This window comes from Erythrolamprus reginae, chromosome 3, assembly GCF_031021105.1.
Source record: "Erythrolamprus reginae isolate rEryReg1 chromosome 3, rEryReg1.hap1, whole genome shotgun sequence".
In the NCBI taxonomy this organism is placed as follows: Eukaryota; Metazoa; Chordata; class Lepidosauria; order Squamata; family Dipsadidae; genus Erythrolamprus; species Erythrolamprus reginae.
Window position 1 is genome coordinate 66460421 of NC_091952.1, and position 22614 is coordinate 66483034.

The following is a 22614-nucleotide window of genomic DNA, read 5'->3' on the forward strand; positions in this document are numbered from 1 at the left end:
ATCCAACCATCCATCCAACCAACTCGAATAAATAAATAAATTCAGGTTGCTTGAAAAACAATCCATGTAAGAGCAAACCACTTCAGGTTAAACTGTCCTCTGAACTGACAACCTTCCTTTTTTACATGAACAGCTGTGAAAAGATGTCTTTCAAGAGGGCTTTTGGGGGTAATACCAGTACTGAATGATATAATAATTTGTTGTTAATTTTATTGTTAATTAAATTAAATTAATTAAATTTAATTTATTTAAATTGAATTTAATTGTCAGTTAAATTTGTTAATTTTAACCTAGTTGTAGTGTACTTTAAACTACCAATTTTTTGGAAATGAAATAGCATCTAAATGAAAGTAAATCAATACAAAGATTTTATATACCTTGCTACTTTGTTGACTTAGCATCTGAGTGAAGCATAAGCACTGCAGAGTTGCTGAGACCACTGCCAAGAAAAACACTGACAATGCTTTGCCAAAATGTATAGAAGACTGGTCAGCAGCCAAAAGAATTGGAATTTATCCCAATACAAAGAATGCCGATACAAAACACTGTTCCGACCACTGAACCATAATAGCCCCGGTAACACGTGAGTAAAATTTTCCTGAATCCAATTGCCAACAATAAACTGTCTGATGTAAAAGCATGATTTCAGAAAGGAAGAACATGATCATATTGACAATCTATGTTGGATGATGGAAAAAGCACAGGATTTACCAAAAAGCAGTCTACATGTGCTTTATTGACCATACAAAAGCCTTTGATTGTGTTGGCCATGATAAGCTCTGGAACTGCCTCAAACAACTGAGAACATCACACCACATCCAGCTCATTCAGTCATTGTACTCTGATCAGGCAGCCATTGTAAGAACGGAAGATGGAGACACAAAATGGCTCAGGATTGAAAAAGGCACACAGCAAGGTTGCATCCTATTGCCTATACTATTCAACATGTACAGAGGAATAGTTATGAGAAATGTACATTTAGAGGAATGTAACATTGGATTAAAATGGGTGGTAGGAGTATCAACCTCTGATATGCAGATACCTGTGGAAAACAAGGATTTGGAGTGGTGAATCGTGAGAGTCAAAGATAAAAAGTGAAAATACACAGTCACCAGTGTAAAATTTACTTTCTTTAGTTTTTCTTTTATTACAATATCAAATTTCCTCACACAATGAAACTATTTTAGATGCACACAAAATTTTGATTATCATTATGAGTTGGAGAACTATGGAAAGGGACTCTGCTCCTTTGTGTAGAGTGATGGGCTACAAGAATGGTGGAAGGTCTTAAGCATAAAACGTATCAGGAAAGACTTAATGAACTCAATCTGTATAGTCTGGAGGACGGAAGAGAAAGGGGGCACATGATTGAAACATTTAAATATGTTAAAGGGTTAAATAAAGTCCAGGAGGGAAGTGTTTTTAACAGGAAAGTGATCACAAGAACAAGGGGACACAATCTGAAGTTAGTTGGGGGAAAGATCAAAAGCAACATGAGAAAATATTATTTTACTGAAAGAGTAGTAGATCCTTGGAACAAACTTCCAGCAAACGTGGTAGATAAATAGACAGTAACTGAATGTAAACATGCCTGGGATAAACATATATCCATCCTAAGATAAAATACAGAAAATAGTATAAGGGCAGACTAGATGGATCATGAGGTCTTTTTCTGCCATCAGTCTTCTATGTTTCTATGTATGTTTTGTTGTCTTTATTGATTTTATTAAGAGCTGCCTAAGATTGTTCTATTTAATACAGGTGGACGCATGAATTTAATAAATAAATCTGAAGTGAAGCAGAAATAAAATTGTAATTGCTATTTTTTAATTTGCAATTTACTCATATACTCATACTGTAGAAAATAAATTTGTTCTTGGTTTAAAAAAAGCTGCACAAAACAATTTCCCCCCTATACATGGCTGTCAGAAGTTAGAGGGAACATTGCTAAGTGATGTCTTCGGAACACACAAATGCTTAATTTACTATCATCAAATTTCAGCTCTCTCATTTTAATTCTGTAGATAAATGCAAAGTTCCCTTTTTTTGTCCATAGACACGTTCTTCATATTTGGCCATTTGAAGGTGGTTGGTTTCCTCTGCATATTTTTTCTGACAACCTGTAAGACCTACAGCATCATCTAAAGAATGCAATAAATAAAACATATACAAAATCACCGTCTCTTCCTGGTTATGACCAACCTCATTAATTAGAAAAAAAAATCAGGATGTCAGGCCTGCCACTGTCTCCAGAACTGTCTTCAAGAGTGAGACAAATGCCTGCAGGGCTTCCAGCTTGTTTTCGGTCTGCTTCACTAACATCTGCATCTCTGCACTTCCTGTCTCCAACAGCAGCTCAGTTAGGAAAAGGCAGCCTGTGTCATCTTGTGCCCCTAGGTAGACTTTCCATGACTGTGAACCAGGCTTGCTCATTGCAATAGTCTGAATATGGACCATTTGCAGGGCAACCTGCAAAGTCTCTGGAAGCACAGATTCCTGCCAAGGAATGGCTTGCTGGCAGCCAACAGCTAGGTTTAGCCATGTCCTTTCAAACTGTTCTGCAGTCAGACATAGACTAGATATTAAGGTAAGGCTACTGGGACTGGCATTAATAACAGGGTCCTTTTCCTTCTTTTCCAACATCAGTGGCACTGAAAAAACAAAGAAAGGCCATAATGTTTACTTATTACCTACATTTGCGTTGCATCAAATCATCTAACTCACAGAGGTTTGCAGCAATAACATCTATTAAAACATAACACCAAACACATCCTTCTAACCCTCTGTATAAAATGCATTGTATATTAAAATCAAGATCCAAATTATAATCATTAAAGCAACCTAGATCCATCATTAGTTTCCAAAGATTATCTGAATAAACTAATGTTTTTAAAAAAAACATTTTTATTGATTTTTAACAGTTTTTATATCACACAACATAAAACAGTGAATTGTGCCCACCACCCCGACACACACACATTCCCCACCACCAAATTGGGGGTGTTTCTTGTATAGTCCACTTAACCCAAGAGCAATATATCTGTTTACATATTATAGAGTGATTCCAATTTATTTCTTGTAGCTTGGTCTCGGATTCTGCTCGTCATATATCTTCTTACCTTGTCCCACCGTCCCATCAGCTGTCCCAACTCAGTTTCATTATCCGAATTTATCCTTTTTTCCATCATTTCAAATTGAATATGGTCCACCATGTATCTATACCAATTTTGCATTGTCCATTTTGTCGCATCCTTCCAACCAAAGACTATTACTGCCTGAGCGCTTTCTATTGCTGCTTTTTTTATTTCTCTAAATTCTCCCATCGCATTGCTTTTTACTAGTACTGCCATTTCCTTAGTGATTGTCCATTGTATATTTAGCATTCTATTGATACCCTCTTTCACTTTTTGCCAAAATTCCTGCACTATCTGGCATTCCAAAAACATATGCATAAACACTCCTTTGTCTTGACACCCATGCCAACACCCCTGACATTCTGCTGAAAATGTGCGAATTGAACGGGAGTAAAATACCACTTATGTAATATTTTCCTTCTCATTTCCCTGATTCTTGTATTTTTAATTTTCTTTATATTTTCTACTATATTTTCCATCTCTTGTACCTCTACTAATGTTGACAACTTTGCAAATACCCAGCACCTCAGGAGGTTGGCAATTCTGTTCTGTTAGAACCTGTCCCTCCAGAGGAAACACAATTTTGCACAAAATCAACTATGAACGGACATCAAGCTAGATTGTTTGCATAAGAGCATAAGACTCTTGCTGGGAGTCTGAGTCTGTTTTGTCCTTCACAATTTCCAGAAACTGAAAAAGGATCTCTACTGCATTTCTTGAGGTGACAATGTACAACTGAACAACATCAGCATATGATGGTGTCTCACCCCAAACTAAAAATGAATCAGTTTCTTTCTTTCTTTTTTAATACTTTTTACTGAAAATTTTCACATTAAAAAGGCAAAACATAATACACTAATACAGCTTGGCGCTACTGGAATTTCTTTATTCTACATTTTCCATATTGTTTTTAACTTAAACATTTTTACATCTATTTACTTCTTTTTATATGTTAGATATTGCATTACATTCATTTAAACTTCAACAATTAAATTAGTTTTTTTTTTTTACATCGGCCGATATTACTTTACACATTGATTTTTCTTTCCCTTTCAAGCCAATAATACCATCTATCCCATCTTTTGTAATACATTGTTTTCACCTTCTCTCTCTCTCAATTCCATTGTTAGTTTGTTCATCTCTGTGCATTCTAGCACCTTTTTAAAATTCATGGCGTTTGAGGGTGTTTTCTTTTATTATTCCCTATAGAAACAGTTCTGTCCTCATCTCAATTTTCTGTTATTTCCTCAATCCGTATTTTAATTTCCCCCCAATATTTCTTTGCCTTGGGACATGTCTATCGCATGTGGTACAACGTCCCTTGTATGTGATGTTTCACATTATAGTTAAATAATATGGAAGAAAGAGAGCTAAGTTCTGTGGAACGTCGCAGTTGATAAATTACTATTAACGATGTAAGTTGTTAATAGTAATACATGTTGTTATGAACATGAACATCACAATAGCAAACTTAATATCACTTATGAAGCGAAGAATAACTTGTCAATCAGATGTCCCAAAGGTGTTTTTTTCAAGAAGCTGATTGGAATTGAAGAAGCTTCTTGAATGAGAAGTGAAACATCTACAAAGAAAAACCACAAAGTCCAGTTGCCCCTTGAAAAAAGCACCTTTGGGACAACCATGACCTAGATGACTGAGAATCTCCATAGACATTTGTCAATCAGATATCTAAAAGTGCCCCCCCCCCCAAATAAATACTCTGGCTATTCTTATTAGGATAAGTGAGCACATGAAAAATAAGAAAGTAATTAAAATCTATATATGTTTCTTACCTTTGCTTTCTTTTTTGGAATCATCTGTGCTGGAGTCTGCACAGTGGAGATCAACTACTCGACTCGCTGTCATAGCTGCCCATTGCTCTTTGCCATAAATGGGCACCAAGGAATTAAAGTCAGGGACCCACTCATTAATGGATCTTTCAGTCTGCTCTTCTAAAAGGCGAAGAGAACGATCCGATGTTGGGCTGCACAGAATTCCTTTTGTTTCTTCTACACCAGCTTGTAACAGACGATAGTAAAATAATGCACGGTCCCGAACTGCCATGTCTTTTTCCTCCTCTGGATCACAGACACATTTGGCAACAAGAAGAATAACAAAAATAAGCAACTACTTCACTTGGCTTTTAGTCGTGCACTTCCAATAAAGAGATCTCCCAATCCTTCCCTTTCTCCTTTAGAATCTTTAAGATATCTGACACTAGCAGCACAGACAGAATGGAAAAATACTTGTGACAAAATAGTTTGAGATTTGGTTAGAAAATCTAAAGAATTTTAGACCAGGAGATATATATGTACAGTGATCCCCCGGTTATTGCGTTCCCGATCATTGCGAACGGGCTAATTTGCGATTTTGCAACCCGGAAGTAAAAACACCATCTGCGCATGCGCGCCCTTTTTTCTATGGGCACGCATGCGTAGATGGCGCCGGGCAGATCAGCTGCTGGGCGGCTTCCCTAGGTCTTCCCCCTCTTGCTGGCGGGAGGGCGAGCGGCGGGCATCAGCAAGGAGTTTCCCCACCGCCCACGCAAACTCCTCGCTGCCGCCCGCCCTTCGCCCGCCCACGCCGTTCATTCTCGCCGCTTCCCAGCTGAGTCCTGAAGCGAATTCGCTTCAGGACTCAGCTGGAAAGCGGCGAGAGCGAGCGCCAGCGAGCGGGCAGGCAGGCGGCGGACAAGCCGTTCGCTGGCGCTCGCTCTCGCCGCTTTCCAGCTGAGTCCTGAAGCGAATTCGCTTCAGGACTCAGCTGGAAAGCGGCTAGAGCGAGCGCCAGCGAACGGCTTGTCCGCCGCCTGCCTGCCCGCTAGCGAGGAGCCGAAGATTGGGGGCGGCGCGGCTGTTTTAAAACGTCGCCACCGGCATGGGGGGCTTGCCATCACCCCCCGGATGGGGGGCTGCTAGGAAGCCCCCCATGCCGGCGGCGACGTTTTAAAACAGCCGCGCCGCCCCCAATCTTCGGCTCCTCGCTAGCGCTGCGGAAGTAAAAACACCATCTGCGCATGCGCAGATGGTGTTTTTACTTCCGCAGCGCTACTTCGCGAAAACCCGCTCGTTGCGGGGGGTCCTGGAACGGAACCCTCGCAATGATCGGGGGATCACTGTATATGTGTGTATGTATGTTGTTAGTCCTCTACTAACTTCGTCAGAGTATTAAAATCCCCATTGAAGACATAGTTGATCTTATATAATGCTGTTCAATTTGCTCATTGCCCGTGTCACAATGAGGAAATTGAGCAGCATTATGTAAGATCAACTATGTCTTCAATGGGGATTTTAATACTCTGACGAAGTTAGTAGAGGACTAATGAAAGTTACGTAATTTTAGTAGTTTTAATAAATTCTAACCATTCTGGATATCGCCATGGCTATTGCCTCTTCTTCACACACACACATATTTGCGTATACTTTTCATTCATTGGATTGTTATTACCGTTTTCTGGTTTTTTAGTACGTGCTGTGAGCTGCCCCGAGTCCTCGGAGAGGGGCGGCATACAAATCCAATATGTAACATATTTTTGGTGATAATGAAAAGGAAGGGAAACCACTATAGATCTATTTCGGGCTTTTTTGCCTTCATCAGGTAGCCACACCCTTACTGGGATTTGAACCTGGGGCCTCTGCCTTTGTAATATGTATACAGTAATCCCTCGCTACTTCAGGGTTCATCTTTCACGGATTCGCTATTTCACAGGTTTTCAAAGGGGGCTTAAATCCATTAAAAATTTTAAATCCATTAAAAATTCATAAAATTCTTCTACGGTACTACTGTACTCTATTAAAGAAACTGGTAGGATATCACATGTAGTTCCTGCTGAGAAACATTATAGAATGACTGCTTAATGCAAAGGGTGGACTTTGAAAGTCCAAATACTTGTTAAATACATAAAAAAATATCTTTCCTCTACTTTGTGGAAATTTGTTTTTCACGGATGGACTTGGAACGCATCCCCCGTGAAAAACGAGAGATCACTGTATACATACACACACATATTTGTGTATACTTTTCAACAATAATTATCACTGTTATCTTTCACTTAAATCACAATACAGCAACTGCCATAGACGTAACAGACTTACCAATGCAATAATAAAGTAATCGACCCAGGGTATCCTGACATTCAGCGGGACGTGCTATGAAGAGCCGGGCCACAGCCGTTAATAGTTCCAGTTTGACAACTGAGAATGGTTCTGATTTTACATTCTCCACAAAATCTTCCAATGTATAAGGGGCATTGGGAACTCTTTCTCCATGTACACCCAAAAGCCAGATTAATGCTTGCTTTCCCTAAAAAATTATATCATTAAAACATTGGCATTCAGTACTGTTGAGAACACTTCATGTACAAAACCTCTTGAATTAAGGATATTACATGTAGTCCTTAACTTACAACAGTTTGTTTAGTGACCATTCAAAGTTACAACGGCACTGAAAAAAATGACTTATGACCGTTTTTCAGTTACAATTTTCGAAGCATCCCCATGATCATGTGATTAAAATTCAAATGCTTGGCAACTGGTTCATACTTATGACATGACAGTTGCTGTGTTGTGAGGTCATGTGATCACCTTTTGCAATCTTCTGACAAGCAAAGTCAATGGAGAAGCGACATTCACTTAACAACCAGTGTACTAACTTATCAGTAATTCACTTAACAATTGGCAAGGCTAGCTGTAAAATGGGAGAAAACTCAGTTAACAAACGTCTTACTTAACAACAAATTTGGGGTCAGTTGTAGTTGTACTTTGAGGATTATCTGTATTTGAACAAATAGGGACAGAAAACATGTTGAAATAAATTCTGAGGCTGCTACACCATGTGCCTGCTTCATAATTAAAATCTTAGGATCGGTACCAATTTAATTTGGACAAGCAACATTATAAAACACTAGTTGTACTTTGTCATATGAGTTAAAACTCTAAGAATTTTAGTACTCATCATCTCAAATTTTTCAAAGATTAGGACATGTAAAACATAAAATAACAAAATATAAAGGACTTTTGAAGTCTTCTATCCAATTCTCTGCTTGAACAGGAGACTTCATACATTTTGGACAAATCATTGTCCAATTTCTTCTTGAAAATTTCCAGTGTTGGACCACCCACAACTTCTGGAGGCAGGTTGTTCCACTGATTTAATTTTTTTCTAACTGTCAGGAAATTTCTCCTAAATTCTGGGTGGGATCTCTTTAATAATCTTCCATTTATTATGATTTTATTTTATTTTGTCAGATTGTGCCAATACTAGCAAATATTTTGGTCATAGCCATATTCCATAATATCCAATGCTACTCATTTTACATTTATGTGATTAAAAATTAGTAAAATAACAAATTATTTAACTATTTTGTTTTTGGGAAGGCAAGTTTAAAAAAGATCAAAGGTAGAAAGATAAGATTCCTATGCAGACATACCTTCAGATCCTCCTAAACTAGTGGTTCTCAACCTGGGGTTGACCCTTTGGGGGTCAAACAATCATTTCACAGGGGTCGCCTAATTTTCCATGGTGTTAAGAACTAAAGCTTCTATTCTGGCGCCTTGGAACATATTTTTAAAATCTGACCAGTCAGGCATTTACAGTGGGGGTTTCCCTCTAAACTTCCTGCCAATAACCTTAAAGCTCTGTTGGGAAAATTGGCACTAGACTTACGGTTGGGGGGTCACCACAACATGAGGAACTGTATTAAGGGGTCGCGGCATTAGAAAGGTTGAGAACCACTGATAAACTAAATGATATTATGATTGTTTACACTAACAATTCCCTTATCTACAAGTTTGATTATTTGCTTTTTTTTAAACTTTCAGCCTCAGTTTTAGATTTCATCAAAAGAATAGTGGAGAGGCAAATACAATTATAAAACATACTATATTACAGCTGGAGGCTGCTAATACCAGAAATGTTATACCAAAGATGCATTTTTGCTTCTGGAATTGAATTCAAAGATTTGGAGTAATCTGTATTACAAAAAACATTCTCTGTTACCTCACTGTCCTGGATGATCTCTTCACAGCCAGACAAAGACTGGGCCACACACTCTATACACTGGGGACACAACCACACCAGATCTCGGAATACCTGGACTACCGCTGTTGGGTAATAAATAACAATATATTTATGGTATAACACTTTTTGGTCAAAATGATAACATCTTAACACTATCAAAAGCCAAGTTGGCTAAGCTTCAGATTAAGGAATACTGTAGTTCAAATAGAATTTGCAGCTAACAATGCAATAAAATCCTAGCAAAATGTATTTTCACTATTTACCTAAAAACAACAAAGTGCTAGACCTACCTTGGAAGGAAGATCCATGATTAGGAGGCTACCACTAAAAAGTCTATGTCCAATTCCCTGATCATCACAGAAGGCAAAACAGTGATTGAGGAGATGGCCCGATAGAGAGGATCATGTACAAAGAAAAAGGTCTCCAAATATTCTAAGTTATGGAAGCCCTATGAAGAATTATAAGGGATACCAATATCCTGAATTGCTTTCAGAGTTGAAATGGAAGCCCATGGTATTTTAAAACAGGTAGCATAGGGGGGGGAAATGAACATTGGTTCTTATCTGACATGTTCCTTCTAGTTGTTTGGTTGGAGCATCCACATATGGTTATTGACTTCCATTGCTAGGAGAGTGAGTTGTAAGAATTTCCTGGTCACACCCCACTGATTAGCTGGATTCTTCAGTTTTTGTGTTGAAGATAACAGACAAGGAAAACTCCAACAGGCTCAGAAAACAGACCCTCCTGAGGGTCCTGGCCAGACTGGGCCTCTGAAGAGGCAGAGGATTGTTCCATGTTGGCAGAAGCAATTGCCTTATGCAACGGGGATTTCAACAGAGGAAGGTGTTGTGATTCAGTCTGAGGCTCCTCAGGGAACGGCTGGAACTCTGCCGGCTCCATGCTCAGAGGGGGAGGACGAGGAACAGGAGAAGGAGGAGGAACAGGCAGACGGGGAAGAGGAATGTCAGGATGAGGAGGAGGGGGAACAGCCTGAGACCCCCCCGGGGGGGGAGCTCTCCCCAGGGAGTAGCCTGGAGTCATTAGATGAGAATGCACAAGCCATCATAGATATGAGGCAGAGAAGGGCAGCACAAAGAAGGGGACAATTAGCCAGGTATTTCCATCCCTAATAGGCAACAGCTGGGTTTGGGTGTGGTTCTCCTCAGAAAGGTTGAAAAGGCAGGCCCGCCCTTCCTGTATTGTGGAGAGTTATCTTTTGGGAGTCCTGTGACCTTGCTTCGATCCTTGGCGTCTCTGATTCTGGCTTGTGGCCTCGAAGGCTGAAAACTTGGGGGAGGCGTGGGTTTTATTATCTACAGTGGTGTGTGTGCCAGCAAGAAGCCTGTTGTATTGTCTGGCCGTCGTGACTCTTCTGTGAAGCTTCATAGCATTCCAGTTTGTAAGAACAGTTTTTGTTATCTGTGTTTGTTTTCAAAGATATAAAATGACTTTGCTTTTTACCAGCGTGTCTGGTTACTCTTTTTAGTTGGTGTTGACGTCTGGGGGAACCCAGACAGAACAGAAGGCAGAAGAAATGTGTAAATGCTGGTCTTTCTAGGAGCACCCCTTTGTCATCAGAGAACTCATGATCATCTAACTCTCTCTCCTCCCTGATAGATTCTGAACTATGGGCCGAAAAAGGAGTTGGAGTAGCAGGTTCTGTGTCCCAGGCCTGGTGCATGGACAAACGTGGATCCATTGGAGGGGGTAGGGATTGAATATGACTATGATACGTAAAGGTTGTGGCAAAACTTTAAGAAAAGGGTTAAAGCTATACTATAATTTGACCCAAATCCTGGAATACAACAGGTCCTTGGCCCTCTCCAGTACGGAGCCTTTCAGAAGTTGAAGTGAAGGTTGCCTCTGGTACAGCAGACCTAGTGGAAACTAGAGGGGTAAGAGTAGGTTAAGATACAAGGGCCAAAGGCAAAAAAATGTTTCTCTCTATAAGGCGGGACAGAAGTAATGAGTTCCTGTCCCAATGGATCTCTTTGAAGGCAGGACAAATGCCCTTCCCCAAGGGTAAGGGGAGACAACTTTGGTAGAGGCAACCTCATCCTGTCTGGAGACAACTTCTCAGCCAACCTGGCAGCTTTAGCAAACTGACAGTCCAATGCTTTTTGTCTCCTCTCTGCATCCCTATCTGCAGCAGCAGGCGGCTTAGAAGATGCTGGAGATTTAGACCTGATGTGGGCAGAATCCCCTTTTAAAGTGTACCTAGAAGCCCTAGGGGTGGACTTCCCAATCTCTTTGTCCTCACTAGATTTTCTAGAAGAGGAATGGTCCCCCATCTTGAATCTGGAGATCACTTCCTTGAAGATTGAAATAAAATTAGGTTAAATGAAAAAAATGCCCAACAAGTACAAGTATAAAGGCGGAACAGAAGAATTATGCAAAATCAACTTCCCGAAATGCTGAGGGTGAAGGAAAAACATCCTGCAGGCACTAAACAATAAAAAATATAAATGACCCAAAAATCAAAATGGCCGCTCTCAGCTGAGAGTCAGCCCGATTCAAAACGAGGCAGCCAGCCACAACTGCAATAAATGAGTCAAACATAAACAACAGGGCACAGGGACAGCCCTCGTCGAAGCGTGACCTTGCAGCAGCTCAGGTGCTGCTCCCTCTAGACGATAAAAGGTTCTCCAGGTGGCAATCGTCATACCAGAGTACCAAGGGAAGCCCAGCTCACCACCAGCGGCTGGCACAAGAATCCGCCCCAATGGAGAATCCCCTCGAAAGCAGAGCTTCAGAAAGCTGCCCAGGCAGAACAAGAAATCAAGCAGTAAGGGTGGAAATGGCTGTTTTAAGAGCTAGAACGAAACCGCTGATTCACTGGCAACTGTGGGTGTAATTTACAGCAGAAGCTGCCTCGCTGAGATCTTTGCCTGCTTCTGAGTATAGAAAAAATCTGAATAAAGTGGAAAAGGAAATAAAATACAAACACTGTGAGATATTGACATCAATTAGATAGAGTACTTTGGAAATATGTCTCCTTGCTTAACTGAGTTGTAAAAAACTGAAGAAGCCAGTTAAGCAGAGGGGTCTGATTCTTACAACTCCTAGCAATGGAAGTCAATAGCCACATGTGGCTGCTCCAGCCAATCACAATTGAGAATGGTAGAGAGTGCCAATTGAGAATTACATCTTTGCCATACTGCTAGTTAAGAGCACCTTTCTAAGCAGCCTCACAGAAAATAAATACCAGGAACATAATCTGGATGGGATTTAGGCATACGATCTGTAGCCAGATCTGCTCTTTTCCAGAATGGACAACTAGATATGTAAAACATTCTTAACAGTGAGCAATCAATTGGTCATCCTGGAACTATGACAAATTGAGGAGACTCCTAAAGATGCAAATTATTCTAGAATAGATTGTTTTTCCCATTTGAAAAATCTGTTATGAAGAAACATTTCTGTCTTCTACTGATTAAGTTTCTCTTACCAATTCAGAGTTTTGTGTGGGGATTTTTTTGGGGGGAGGGGGGGAGAGTCAAAGTGAGCAAAGTTAATTTAAAAAATCTTAAAGCACCAGTGGTTTAAAAGTGAATACCTGGTATATTAGCATCCTACATGATTTGGGACAGTGTCTCAAGTAAGGAAATGAAATATTTGTGTCATTTAAATATAGCAATAACTATGGGACTGTGCTTTTCAGATTAAAGACAAAAAAAGATGATTTGGAATAGCTATCAGTGCCCTTGCCACACCTGTTGAAGTTCCTTAATTAAGAAAGTGATAAAGAGTTTTCCACACCCACTGGAAAGGACCTTATTACATCTTGTCCTCGTTGCAAATTATTTATTTAATTGGCCTGTGAGTGAGCCAAGAAAATACGCAGTTTTTGTAAGGAGGCGCCAACTGGTACCGTGTATTTGTCCTTACTCACCTGGAAGCAACTTTTGGATTTCTTCTAAATTTAGAAGAAACTATGTCCGCATTTGATCGAAGAGGCTAAATCTTGCAACAAATATGAACCACAAAATCTGGAATAATACCTGATGTTATATGTTCTTGCTTCAGTTCAAGGAGTTCTGTTAGAATCCTCATACATTGTTCTGAGTAGGTTCTTGCAATATTTCCTAAAAAATAACAATAACAAAACAACAACAAAATATCACACATATGTGCTTAAGATTGCTTAATAATTCCTTAACCTGGAAAGAGTAATGCAGCAATTCACAGATATTTCCACTAGTAGTTCTGAGTACAGAAATGCAACCTAATTTTATGCAAAATAGGACAGTTTGGGGAACAATAATATAGATGAGATTGTCTGTGAGTCTTATAGATTGAATATTGCTAAAGTCATTCTATAGCTTCCGCCTGCACTTTCAGGCCATTTTTCAGCCTTTTCGGGCCCATTTTGGGGGCTTTTTGACCTGTTTTTTCTGGCTTTTCCAGCCTGTTTTTGAGGTTTTTTTCTTCCCTTTTTCAAAGGCTTTTTGGGTTGTTTTTGAGGCTTTTTGGGGGGATCGTTTCTAAGGGGATTTAGGAGCTTTTTCCAAAAAACCGGGCCAGAAAAAGCCTCAAAATTGAGCTGAAAAAAGCTTTTAAAAATCAGGCAAGAAAAAAGCCTCAAAAACAGACTGAAAAAAGCCTCCCAAACGGGCCCAAAAAAGCTTTGAAAAATGAGCTTTAAAAAACCTCAAAAATGGCCAGAAAAAAGGCTGGAGAAGCCCCCAAAACCTTTTTTTTGTTTGTTTTCCTCTTCAAAATTTAGATTTTATTTATTTATTTATTATTTAGATTTGTATGCCGCCCCTCTCCGATGCGTCTTATAGTGCGAAAAATATGGTAATTGCAGGGGAGAGGAGCGTTATATTTGTTTACATAGACATTACAACTTTGGTGCACATTTATTTGCCTGCATTAGAATCCTAGAAGTCCACTTACCTATAGCAAATATTGCTGCCCGGGCCAGCTCTGCTGACACATCAGTGCAGTAATCTCTCAGTTCCTCCAATATATGCTGAACATTTTCATCATTCACCAACTTGCACAGCACTTCCATCTTCTGGCACTTGATATAATGTGGTTCCGAGTAAGAACAAAAGAACTTCTTATATTGGCTACTAAAATGGCCAGGAAGGCTGTCTATTATCTGGCGCACATGACACAAAGCAGTGAAACAGAGTTCTCTACTCCCAGATGTGCATGCTGTTAGGAGTGGACCTTTAACTCTTACAAGCACATCTGCCTGGACATGTGGGAAGTCTCCAGCCAGCACCAAGAAGAGTTTTGTGGCAGCCATCACTACACTGATACTGCTGTTTTTAAGGTATGCATCAAGTAAATTCAGGATGTCAAAAAGCTCTTCTTCACAGCGGGGTTTGTATCGCAGCAGAAAAGTCAACACCTCACTCTGCCCCCACTGATCTAGATCTGGCATCCTGCAAAGAGGGAAAAAAGAACACAAATGGTGATGCAGTGGAACTATAGCTTTGCTTTCCCAATCTGCAGGCCACTTTTCCCATTATTCATCAGTATTACCGTATTTTTCGCTCCATAAGACGCAGTTTTTTTCCTCCCAAAGTAGGAAGAAAAATCAGCCCCGTCTTATGGAGCGAAGATGCAGGCAGGGAGGGGGGGGGGGAGCCTGCGAACTCGGAAGCGCCATCCCGCCGGCTGGCTGGCTCGCTGCTGCCTGGCCCCCTCCGCACCACCAGCGGCGCTCCCCCCGCCAGCCAGCCAGCCAAGCCCCGCGCCCGCCAGAACCGGCTCCTCGCTCTTCCCCCGCCGCCCGCCGCATTTGCAGGAGGTGGGAAGGGTCGGGCGGCCCGCCAAGGCCAGGAGGGACCCCGCTGCCCCCCCTTCCCTCTCTCCACCCGCCGCTGAGCCTCCTTGACGCCGAGAGGAAATGCCGGCAAAGGCTTTTCTCAGCGGAGGTCTTCAATGTCGGGGGCGCACGGGCGGTTGCGCGCGCTCCCTATCTCCCTGCTAGCCCACTCGGAATACACTATTCAAAATAAGAAAAGCCTTTGCCGGCAAAGGTTTTTCTTATTTTGAATATTCCGAGTGGGCTAGCAGGGAGATAGGGAGCGCGCGCAACCGCCCGTGCGCCCCCGACATTGAAGACCTCCGCTGAGAAAAGCCTTTGCCGGCATTTCCTCTCGGCTTTTCTCAGCGGAGGTCTTCAATGTCGGGGGCGCACGGGCGGTTGCGCGCGCTCCCTATCTCCCTGCTAGCCCACTCGGAATATTCAAAATAAGAAAAGCCTTTGCCGGCAAAGGTTTTTCTTATTTTGAATATTCCGAGTGGGCTAGCAGGGAGATAGGGAGCGCGCGCAACCGCCCTAGCGCCCCCGACATTGAATATCACCTTCGCCGGCCCCGTCACCGCTGAGAAGAACGGAGAGAGAACGAGAGTGAGTGAGAGCAACAGACAGCAAGATAGAGAGAAAGTGAGAAAGAGAGAGTGAGAGAAAGGGGGGGGAGAGAAAGAGATAGCAAGAGAGAGAGAACAAGAGAAAGAAAGAGCGTGAGAAAGAAAAAAAGAGAGAAAGAGTGAGAGAGAGAGAAAGCAAAAGAGACAGAAAGAAAACAAGAGAGAGAAAGTGAGAAGAGAGAGAAAGAGGGGGAGAGAGAAAGAGAGGGAGAGGGAGAAAGAGAGAGGGAGAGGGGGAGAGAAAGAGAGAGGGAGAGGGGGGAGAGATAGCAAGAGAGGGAGAGAGAGAAAGAGAGAGGGAAAGGGGGAGAGAGGGGGGAGAGAAAGAGAGAGGGAGGGAGAGAGAGGAGATAAAGGAAGAGGAGAGAGAGAAAGGAAGAGAAAGAAAGAAAGAAAGAGGGATAGAAAGAGAGAGAGAGTGAGAGATGCTCAGTGAGCCTTTCTTTGAAGTTGCCTTTCTTTCTTTCTTTCTCTCTTTCTTTCTTTTTCTCTCTTGCTCTCTTGCTCTTTCATTCTTTTTTCTTTCTCTTGCTTTCTTTCTTTCTCTTGCTTTCTCTCCTTCCTTCCCTCCTTCCATTTCTTTCATTCCCCCTCTCTATTTTTATTTCTCTTTCATTTTCTTTCTTTCTCTCTTTCTTGCTTTCTTTCTTGCTCTTTTTCTTTCTCTCTTTTACCTTCCCTTCCTCTATTTCTTCTTTAATTTCTCCTTCCTACCTTCTTCCCTCCCTCCCTCCCTTCAGTCCTTCCTCTCTTACTCTCCCCTTTCATAAGTTTCCTTGCTTCCTTCCTCTGTTCCTGTCCCTTCCCCCTTTCTTTCTTTCTTTCTTTCCTTCCTTCCTTTCCTCCCTCCATTTCTTGCTTTCCTTTTCCTTCCTCCCTTCTTTCCTCCCTCACTCCCTTCTTTCACTCCTTCCTCTCTTCCTCTCCCCTTTTTGGCTTAAAATATTTTTTTTCTATTTTCCTCCTCTAAAATCTAGGAGCGTCTTATCAGCAGGTGCGTCTTATAGAGCGAAAAATACGGTAAATACAATAGAAATACAATACATGAATCTGTAAGGTGAAATGGAGGGATATATAACCATATACTACTAAACTATATACTTTAAGTACCTTTTTCTTAGCCCCTGACCTACAGATGCTTCAAAATTTTAAAGAGTAATACAAATAAACACTGCTCAAAAAAAAATAAAGGGAACACTCAAATAATACATCCTAGATCTGAATGAATGAAATATTCTCATTGAATACTTTGTTCTGTACAAAGTTGAATGTGCACAACAGCATGTGACATTAATTGTCAAACAGTGTTGCTTCCTAAGTGGACAGTTTGATTTCGCAGAAGTTTGATTTACTTGGAGTTATATTGTGTAGTTTAAACGTTCCCTTTATTTTTTTGAGCAGTATATATTTGATTGACTGATCATCTCCCTTAAACATAAAAGCTGGCAAAATGACTTTGTGCCAGTTAGTCTCCTTCAATCCAACTCGCCACAGAAGCTTGTTATTGTGTGGAAGATAGAAGACAGGACCAGGGGTGCATTAACATTCTCAAATAGATACAAAGATTTTTGTCATCAGCTTGATCGTGTGCAATAGATATAAATAAAAATGGGATAAAATGTATTAATAACAATATCTGCTATGTACAGTATGTCCCTATAAATGAGATGAGCAATCAATATTATCTATGAGCAATGTTATCAGATGAGCAAGCAATATTATCTATGAGTACTGGGTTTACAAAGGACGGATTATTTTATTTAAACTGTATATAATCGTAAAGGGTCTTTTATATTAATATTCAAATGCTTTAAAGCCGGAACTAGGAAACTATTCTGCTAAACAAGTAATTATTTCAGCTGCCACCATGTAAAAATGAAAGACTTTAGATGACATCACATCATATTTTCTGAAGGTCTTTTCAATAGTGGATTCCAGCTTAGGCACTTTCTGCCTTCTTATCAGTAGGTTATTTCTGTTCAAGCAGCTGTCTACTATTTAGTTGCTCGGTCAGTCTCTTCAAATAAGATTTCACTATTCTGGTATTCTCCCACAAAAGTATTTTTGATTAATTCACGTTGTATTAAATTAAATTAAACATTTATTTTTATTTTTTATTATTATTTTTAGCTGCAATAATTGCCTTTTCTGGCAGAAAGGCAGGTTATAAATGTAATAAATTAATACAAAATTATTAGCATTAATTTGACAATCATATGGTTTTCAGAATTCAAAACAAAAAGAGGAGAACAATACTTCTAGTTTACTCCAGAATTTTTGAGGGGAATTTACCTGTTAAGAAGATGGTGGGCAATGGGTTTGTTGATGACAACTCCTCCTTCATGTTCCAGAATTTCCTCAAGAGCCCTCAGACAATTTACCACCACGATAGGATCCTGATCCCGAAGCAAACTATATAACTCATTAACTATTGCACCATCTGAAAAAAGCAGGACAGAAAGGAATTCAGAAATACTTCTCCTTTCTTATGCAATAAAATGCTGCTTTTAACAGGATGTATACAAGTATAAACAATTATTATTTAATGAAAACAATCTGTTATGTTCCTGTTGTTTAAAAGAGCTGGGTCTTCACCTAGGCCTTTGATGAGGAAGAATGAGGCCCTTCACCTCACTGAGTGACTTCTTTTATCTTTATTTTATTGATTGTTGTAAGGAACCCAGAATTTCAGGCAGGTTTATAAATAATAGATTGCTGAGAAGAATTTCTAGCAAATAATTATGGGGAAAGGTAGGAAGAAATGCATTCAGAAGAATGTGTCTTCTGTGAAAAGGAGATCACCACATCCTATCCACAAAGCAGAACTGTTACGACATTCATGCCTAACTTTCTCTTTTTAGCCTTTATTCCACAAACCTATATGCCACACATTTATTCTAATATGAATGGAGAAGTGGGCTTGAAAAGAGAATGGAAAAATATCTTTATTTACCCACTTCACAGTCTCCTTGGAGTTTCTGCATCTTTGCACATCCAAGAACAGCTACTCTCCTTACGTAAGAAGCTTTGTCTCGTAGTCCATTCAGGACTGGCTGCTGAATATATTCTTGTATGCCAGGCATCCTAGGAACAGTATAGGCCATCAATCTATAAATTCTCATAAAACATTCATAAAACACTAAATTGATACCCTCAATACTTCCAATAAAATATTATTAAATAGCTGCACTAGGCTCCAAAGGTCTGATAGCAAAATAACATTCTACATAATTCAAGGGAAATTCAGTGTTGTCCAGCAAAACAGAAATCTCTTCAAATATATTATTATTATTATTATTATTATTATTATTATTATTATTATTAATTAGATTTGTATGCCGCCCCTCTCCGTAGACTCGGGGCGGCTCACAGCAATGATAAAAACAATATACAATGACAAATCTAATAATTAGAATCTAAAATAACAATAATACATTTTAAAAAGTCTAAAAAACAAAAAACCCCAATATATAAAAAACATATACAGTCATATCATACACAAAAAAACCTACATAGGCAGGGGAAGATGTTTCAGTTCCCTCACGCTTGACGACAGAGGTAGGTTTTAAGTAGTTTACGAAAGGCAAGGAGGGTGGGGGCAGTTCTAATCTCTGGAGGGAGCTGACTCCAGAGGGTCGGAGCCACCACAGAGAAGGCTCTTCCTCTGGGTCCCGCCAAACAACATTGTTTAGTTGACGGGACCCGGAGGAGACCAACTCTGTAGGATCTAACCGGTCGCTGGGATTCGTGCGGCAGAAGGCGGTCTTGTAGATAACCTGGTCCGGTGCCATGAAGGGCTTTATAGGTGATGACCAACACTTTGAATTGTGACCGGAAACTGATTGGAAACAAATGCAGACTGCGGAGTGTTGGAGTAACATGAGCATATTTGGGGAAGCCCATGACTGCTCTCGCAGCTGCATTCTGCACAATCTGAAGTTTCCGAACACTCTTCAAAGGTAGCCCCATGTAGAGAGCGTTACAGTAATCATTTCCCAGAACTAGGAAGAAGTGCTATTTGTAGTGATATCTTACTGATAAGAATTAGATTCAAGAAAAAAGAACTGAAAGTTCATAGTTCAGGTCATGAGTTATTGACCAATAACCCCTGTATTTGAGTGTATTACACAATTACCCTTCTCTCATATATGATACTGTAAAAGTCAGAGTAAGCAGTTCATTTTCTTACCTCAGACTGCACATGCTGCGCAGGGCTAAACCTCTAATCATAGGGTTGGGGTCTGAACAGTCTTTGCACAGAGTATTGATAGCTAAAAGAGCTAGATCAGGCTTCGAGGGAGCGTATGTACACATATACAAATACACTAGCTTCTTCTGAACAATGTCAATGGTCGCACTAGCTTTAACCATCTCCATAAAAACACTGGACACATCTACACCTTGGGTCATATGCCTGCAAGAAAAAGATGAGAAAAATATAGATACAGCAGTGAAGATCTCATATTAATCGACCGAAAAAGTAACTTTGTAACTATTATAGACAATGCACGTATCATAACAAGTTGTCTAATCATACACCTATGCTAATATATTCTAAGTTTTATTTGTATTCTACCTCAGTGTAGTAGGTTAACTGCAAACAGTGTCAAATTAAGTCCCGCACCACGAAATTCTTCAGATGGAGCATTTTATGCTTACTTTTGACTACATAATTGCTAAAATGTATAAACATTATATATTTGCATTATTTATTATTTTTAAATCTTTCCTGATAGTTAATTTTGTTACAATATTATATAAACAACTATCTAAAACAATTTTTCAATGTATCAATTTAAAAACATTTAAAAGCATTCCAGAAGACCAATTATAATTGGCAAAATGCAGGAAAATTATAACACAGCACAAGCACTTCGGCACAGACCTGATCACTCGTTGGATGACATTCCTATAGCGAAGATGGTCAGTTTGCACATGAGGGTTGGACAGGGCTCTCTTCAGCTCCTTCACTGTATCCTCTGAACCAAGGTATGGCATTGTAGAGATTCTAAATGCTTTGGCAGTTCTGATTGCTGTAGAACCTAGTAAAGCAGTCACAAAGGGCAGATACAGTCATAGAAAGAAAACTGAGCATATCATTTGTATTCCATTCTGCCCCTTTCAATTTGTCTTATCTTTTATGCTTTTCTTAGGACAGAGATTTTTGTTAATTTGCATCCTGCCTTTGTTATGTTTGCAAATAACTCATGGGGTGGTGAACATACCCAACTTTCCTCCTCCTATTTCCCTACAAGAACAAGGCTATGTGACTGATTATGCTGAAAGAGAGTGAACGGGTCATTTCATGACTAACATGGAACTTTAACTCATAACCTCCTGCTTTCTAATCTGGCGCCTTAACCATTAGACCAAACTAGTTCTCATTGTGACAATAATAAGCATCGCATTTTAGCAGGCAACAACTTGACAGGTCTCTGTTCCAAGGAGCTTACCGCAACAAAAATACAGTAAATCTAAGAGATGTAATAGAAAGATAAGAACACATTAATACAAGAATAGCAACATATAACAAATGACTAATGGCATTTGGTTTCTGGAAGAGTAGTTACATTAGTCTTTATTGTACTGTAAAAACAACAAAACATAAACAAAACTAAACTAACAAATTATCACTTTTTGACAAATCACTTTTCATCAGATGAATAGTTCTGAGAAAGAGGTATTAAATCCATAGGTGATACTTCACAGGTAATTCTAAACTTACAACCATTTGTTTATGGACTGTTCAAAGTTACAACAGCACTGAAAAAAGTGATTTACAACCGGTTCTTGCACTTACTATTCTAGTAGCATCCCCACAGTCACGTGAACAAAATTTGGGCCCTTGTCAACATGTTAAAATCTAATTGTTAAAATCTAAGGACACTTCATGACACAAAATACTGCTAGGTTGGTACAAAGGTAGGTAGATAAAAAGGAAGGAAGGAAGGAAGGAAGGAAGGAAGGAAGGAAGGAAGGAAGGAAGGAAGGAAGGAAGGAAGGAAGGGACAGCTAAAAATTAAAGTTATGTGACAAGACAAAAATGAGGATTGTACTGTATAATGACGAGAATCATTGTATACTATTATTGGTATGAAATCACATTTATTTATATATATATTATATATAATGCTTCTGATGCCTACCAATGTTTTGGACTGTCAGAGAGCAGAAACCAGAGCATTATAACCTCTCTATAATGTCTCTAGAGCAGTGTTTCCCAACCTTGGCAAATTGAAGATATCTGGACTTCAACTCCCAGAATTCCCCCAGCCAACATTCGCTGGCTGAGGAATTCTGGGAGTTGAAGTCCAAATATCTTCAAGTTGCCAAGGTTGGGAAACACTGCTCTAGAGAATAAATGGAGTGAATGCACTCGAAAGTCCAATTTTGCGTCTTCAAAATTCTCGGAAATAGAGCTCTAAGTGGAGGAAGACAATAGTCATGCAAAACTTTTTAAAGCCTTAATATAATTTTTCGTTCTTCAAAATTAAATGACAACTTGCCGGGCAATTTATTTGCATGGCAGTCACATAAAAGGTTTACATTATCTTCATCGTAAACCATTTCCGGGCTTTTTACCTTAATATCCCGGTGCAGGTAGGATCAGAAAGCAAAGACATTTCAATATGCTCCAGGATCCTAATACTCAATAGTAGCCCGAAATATGGATTATTATTAATCTACTGCGGAGTACACAGGAAGATTATCCCGAACAGCCGCAGCTTCGGTGTTTTAGGTTGTTTTTTTACCGCCCCCCCGTAAGAGAACACATTCGCTTAATTTTCTTCGCAATGCAAAAGGTTTACTCCCATAATAAACTGTACGCAAGTTTTGTTGCTACCTTATACTTGAAGAATAGTTACTGTTGCCTAGTCACAATTTCGCAAAAATCCTGGATTTTTCTACTGTTTTCTTATTCTCTGTGTCCATAAAAGTCTTTTTATAGAGGCGTTCAATGTATCCTCGAAATTTTGCCTTCTGATCACGGAACTACATCTCCATCTCCATTTTTGCATGCCTATTGGCCGAATACCGTAGCTTTTAAAATGTATGCACTTCGAGTGAGGAA

General features: G+C 39.8%; 1 protein-coding gene across 1 annotated transcript; it reads right to left on the reverse strand.

The window, feature by feature from the left end:
* Positions 1-1805: 1805 nt before the first annotated feature.
* Positions 1806-22597, reverse strand: AP4B1 (adaptor related protein complex 4 subunit beta 1). The gene is made up of 11 exons (XM_070745656.1): positions 22387-22597; positions 20428-20584; positions 19732-19956; positions 18496-18626; positions 17835-17982; positions 14052-14548; positions 13154-13237; positions 9132-9235; positions 7229-7436; positions 4928-5212; positions 1806-2651 (listed from the first exon to the last, which is right to left on the reverse strand). The coding sequence occupies exons 2-11, from the start codon at positions 20538-20540 to the stop codon at positions 2224-2226; spliced, it is 2223 nt and encodes a 740-aa protein (XP_070601757.1). The 5' UTR covers positions 20541-20584; positions 22387-22597; the 3' UTR covers positions 1806-2223.
* Positions 22598-22614: the final 17 nt, after the last annotated feature.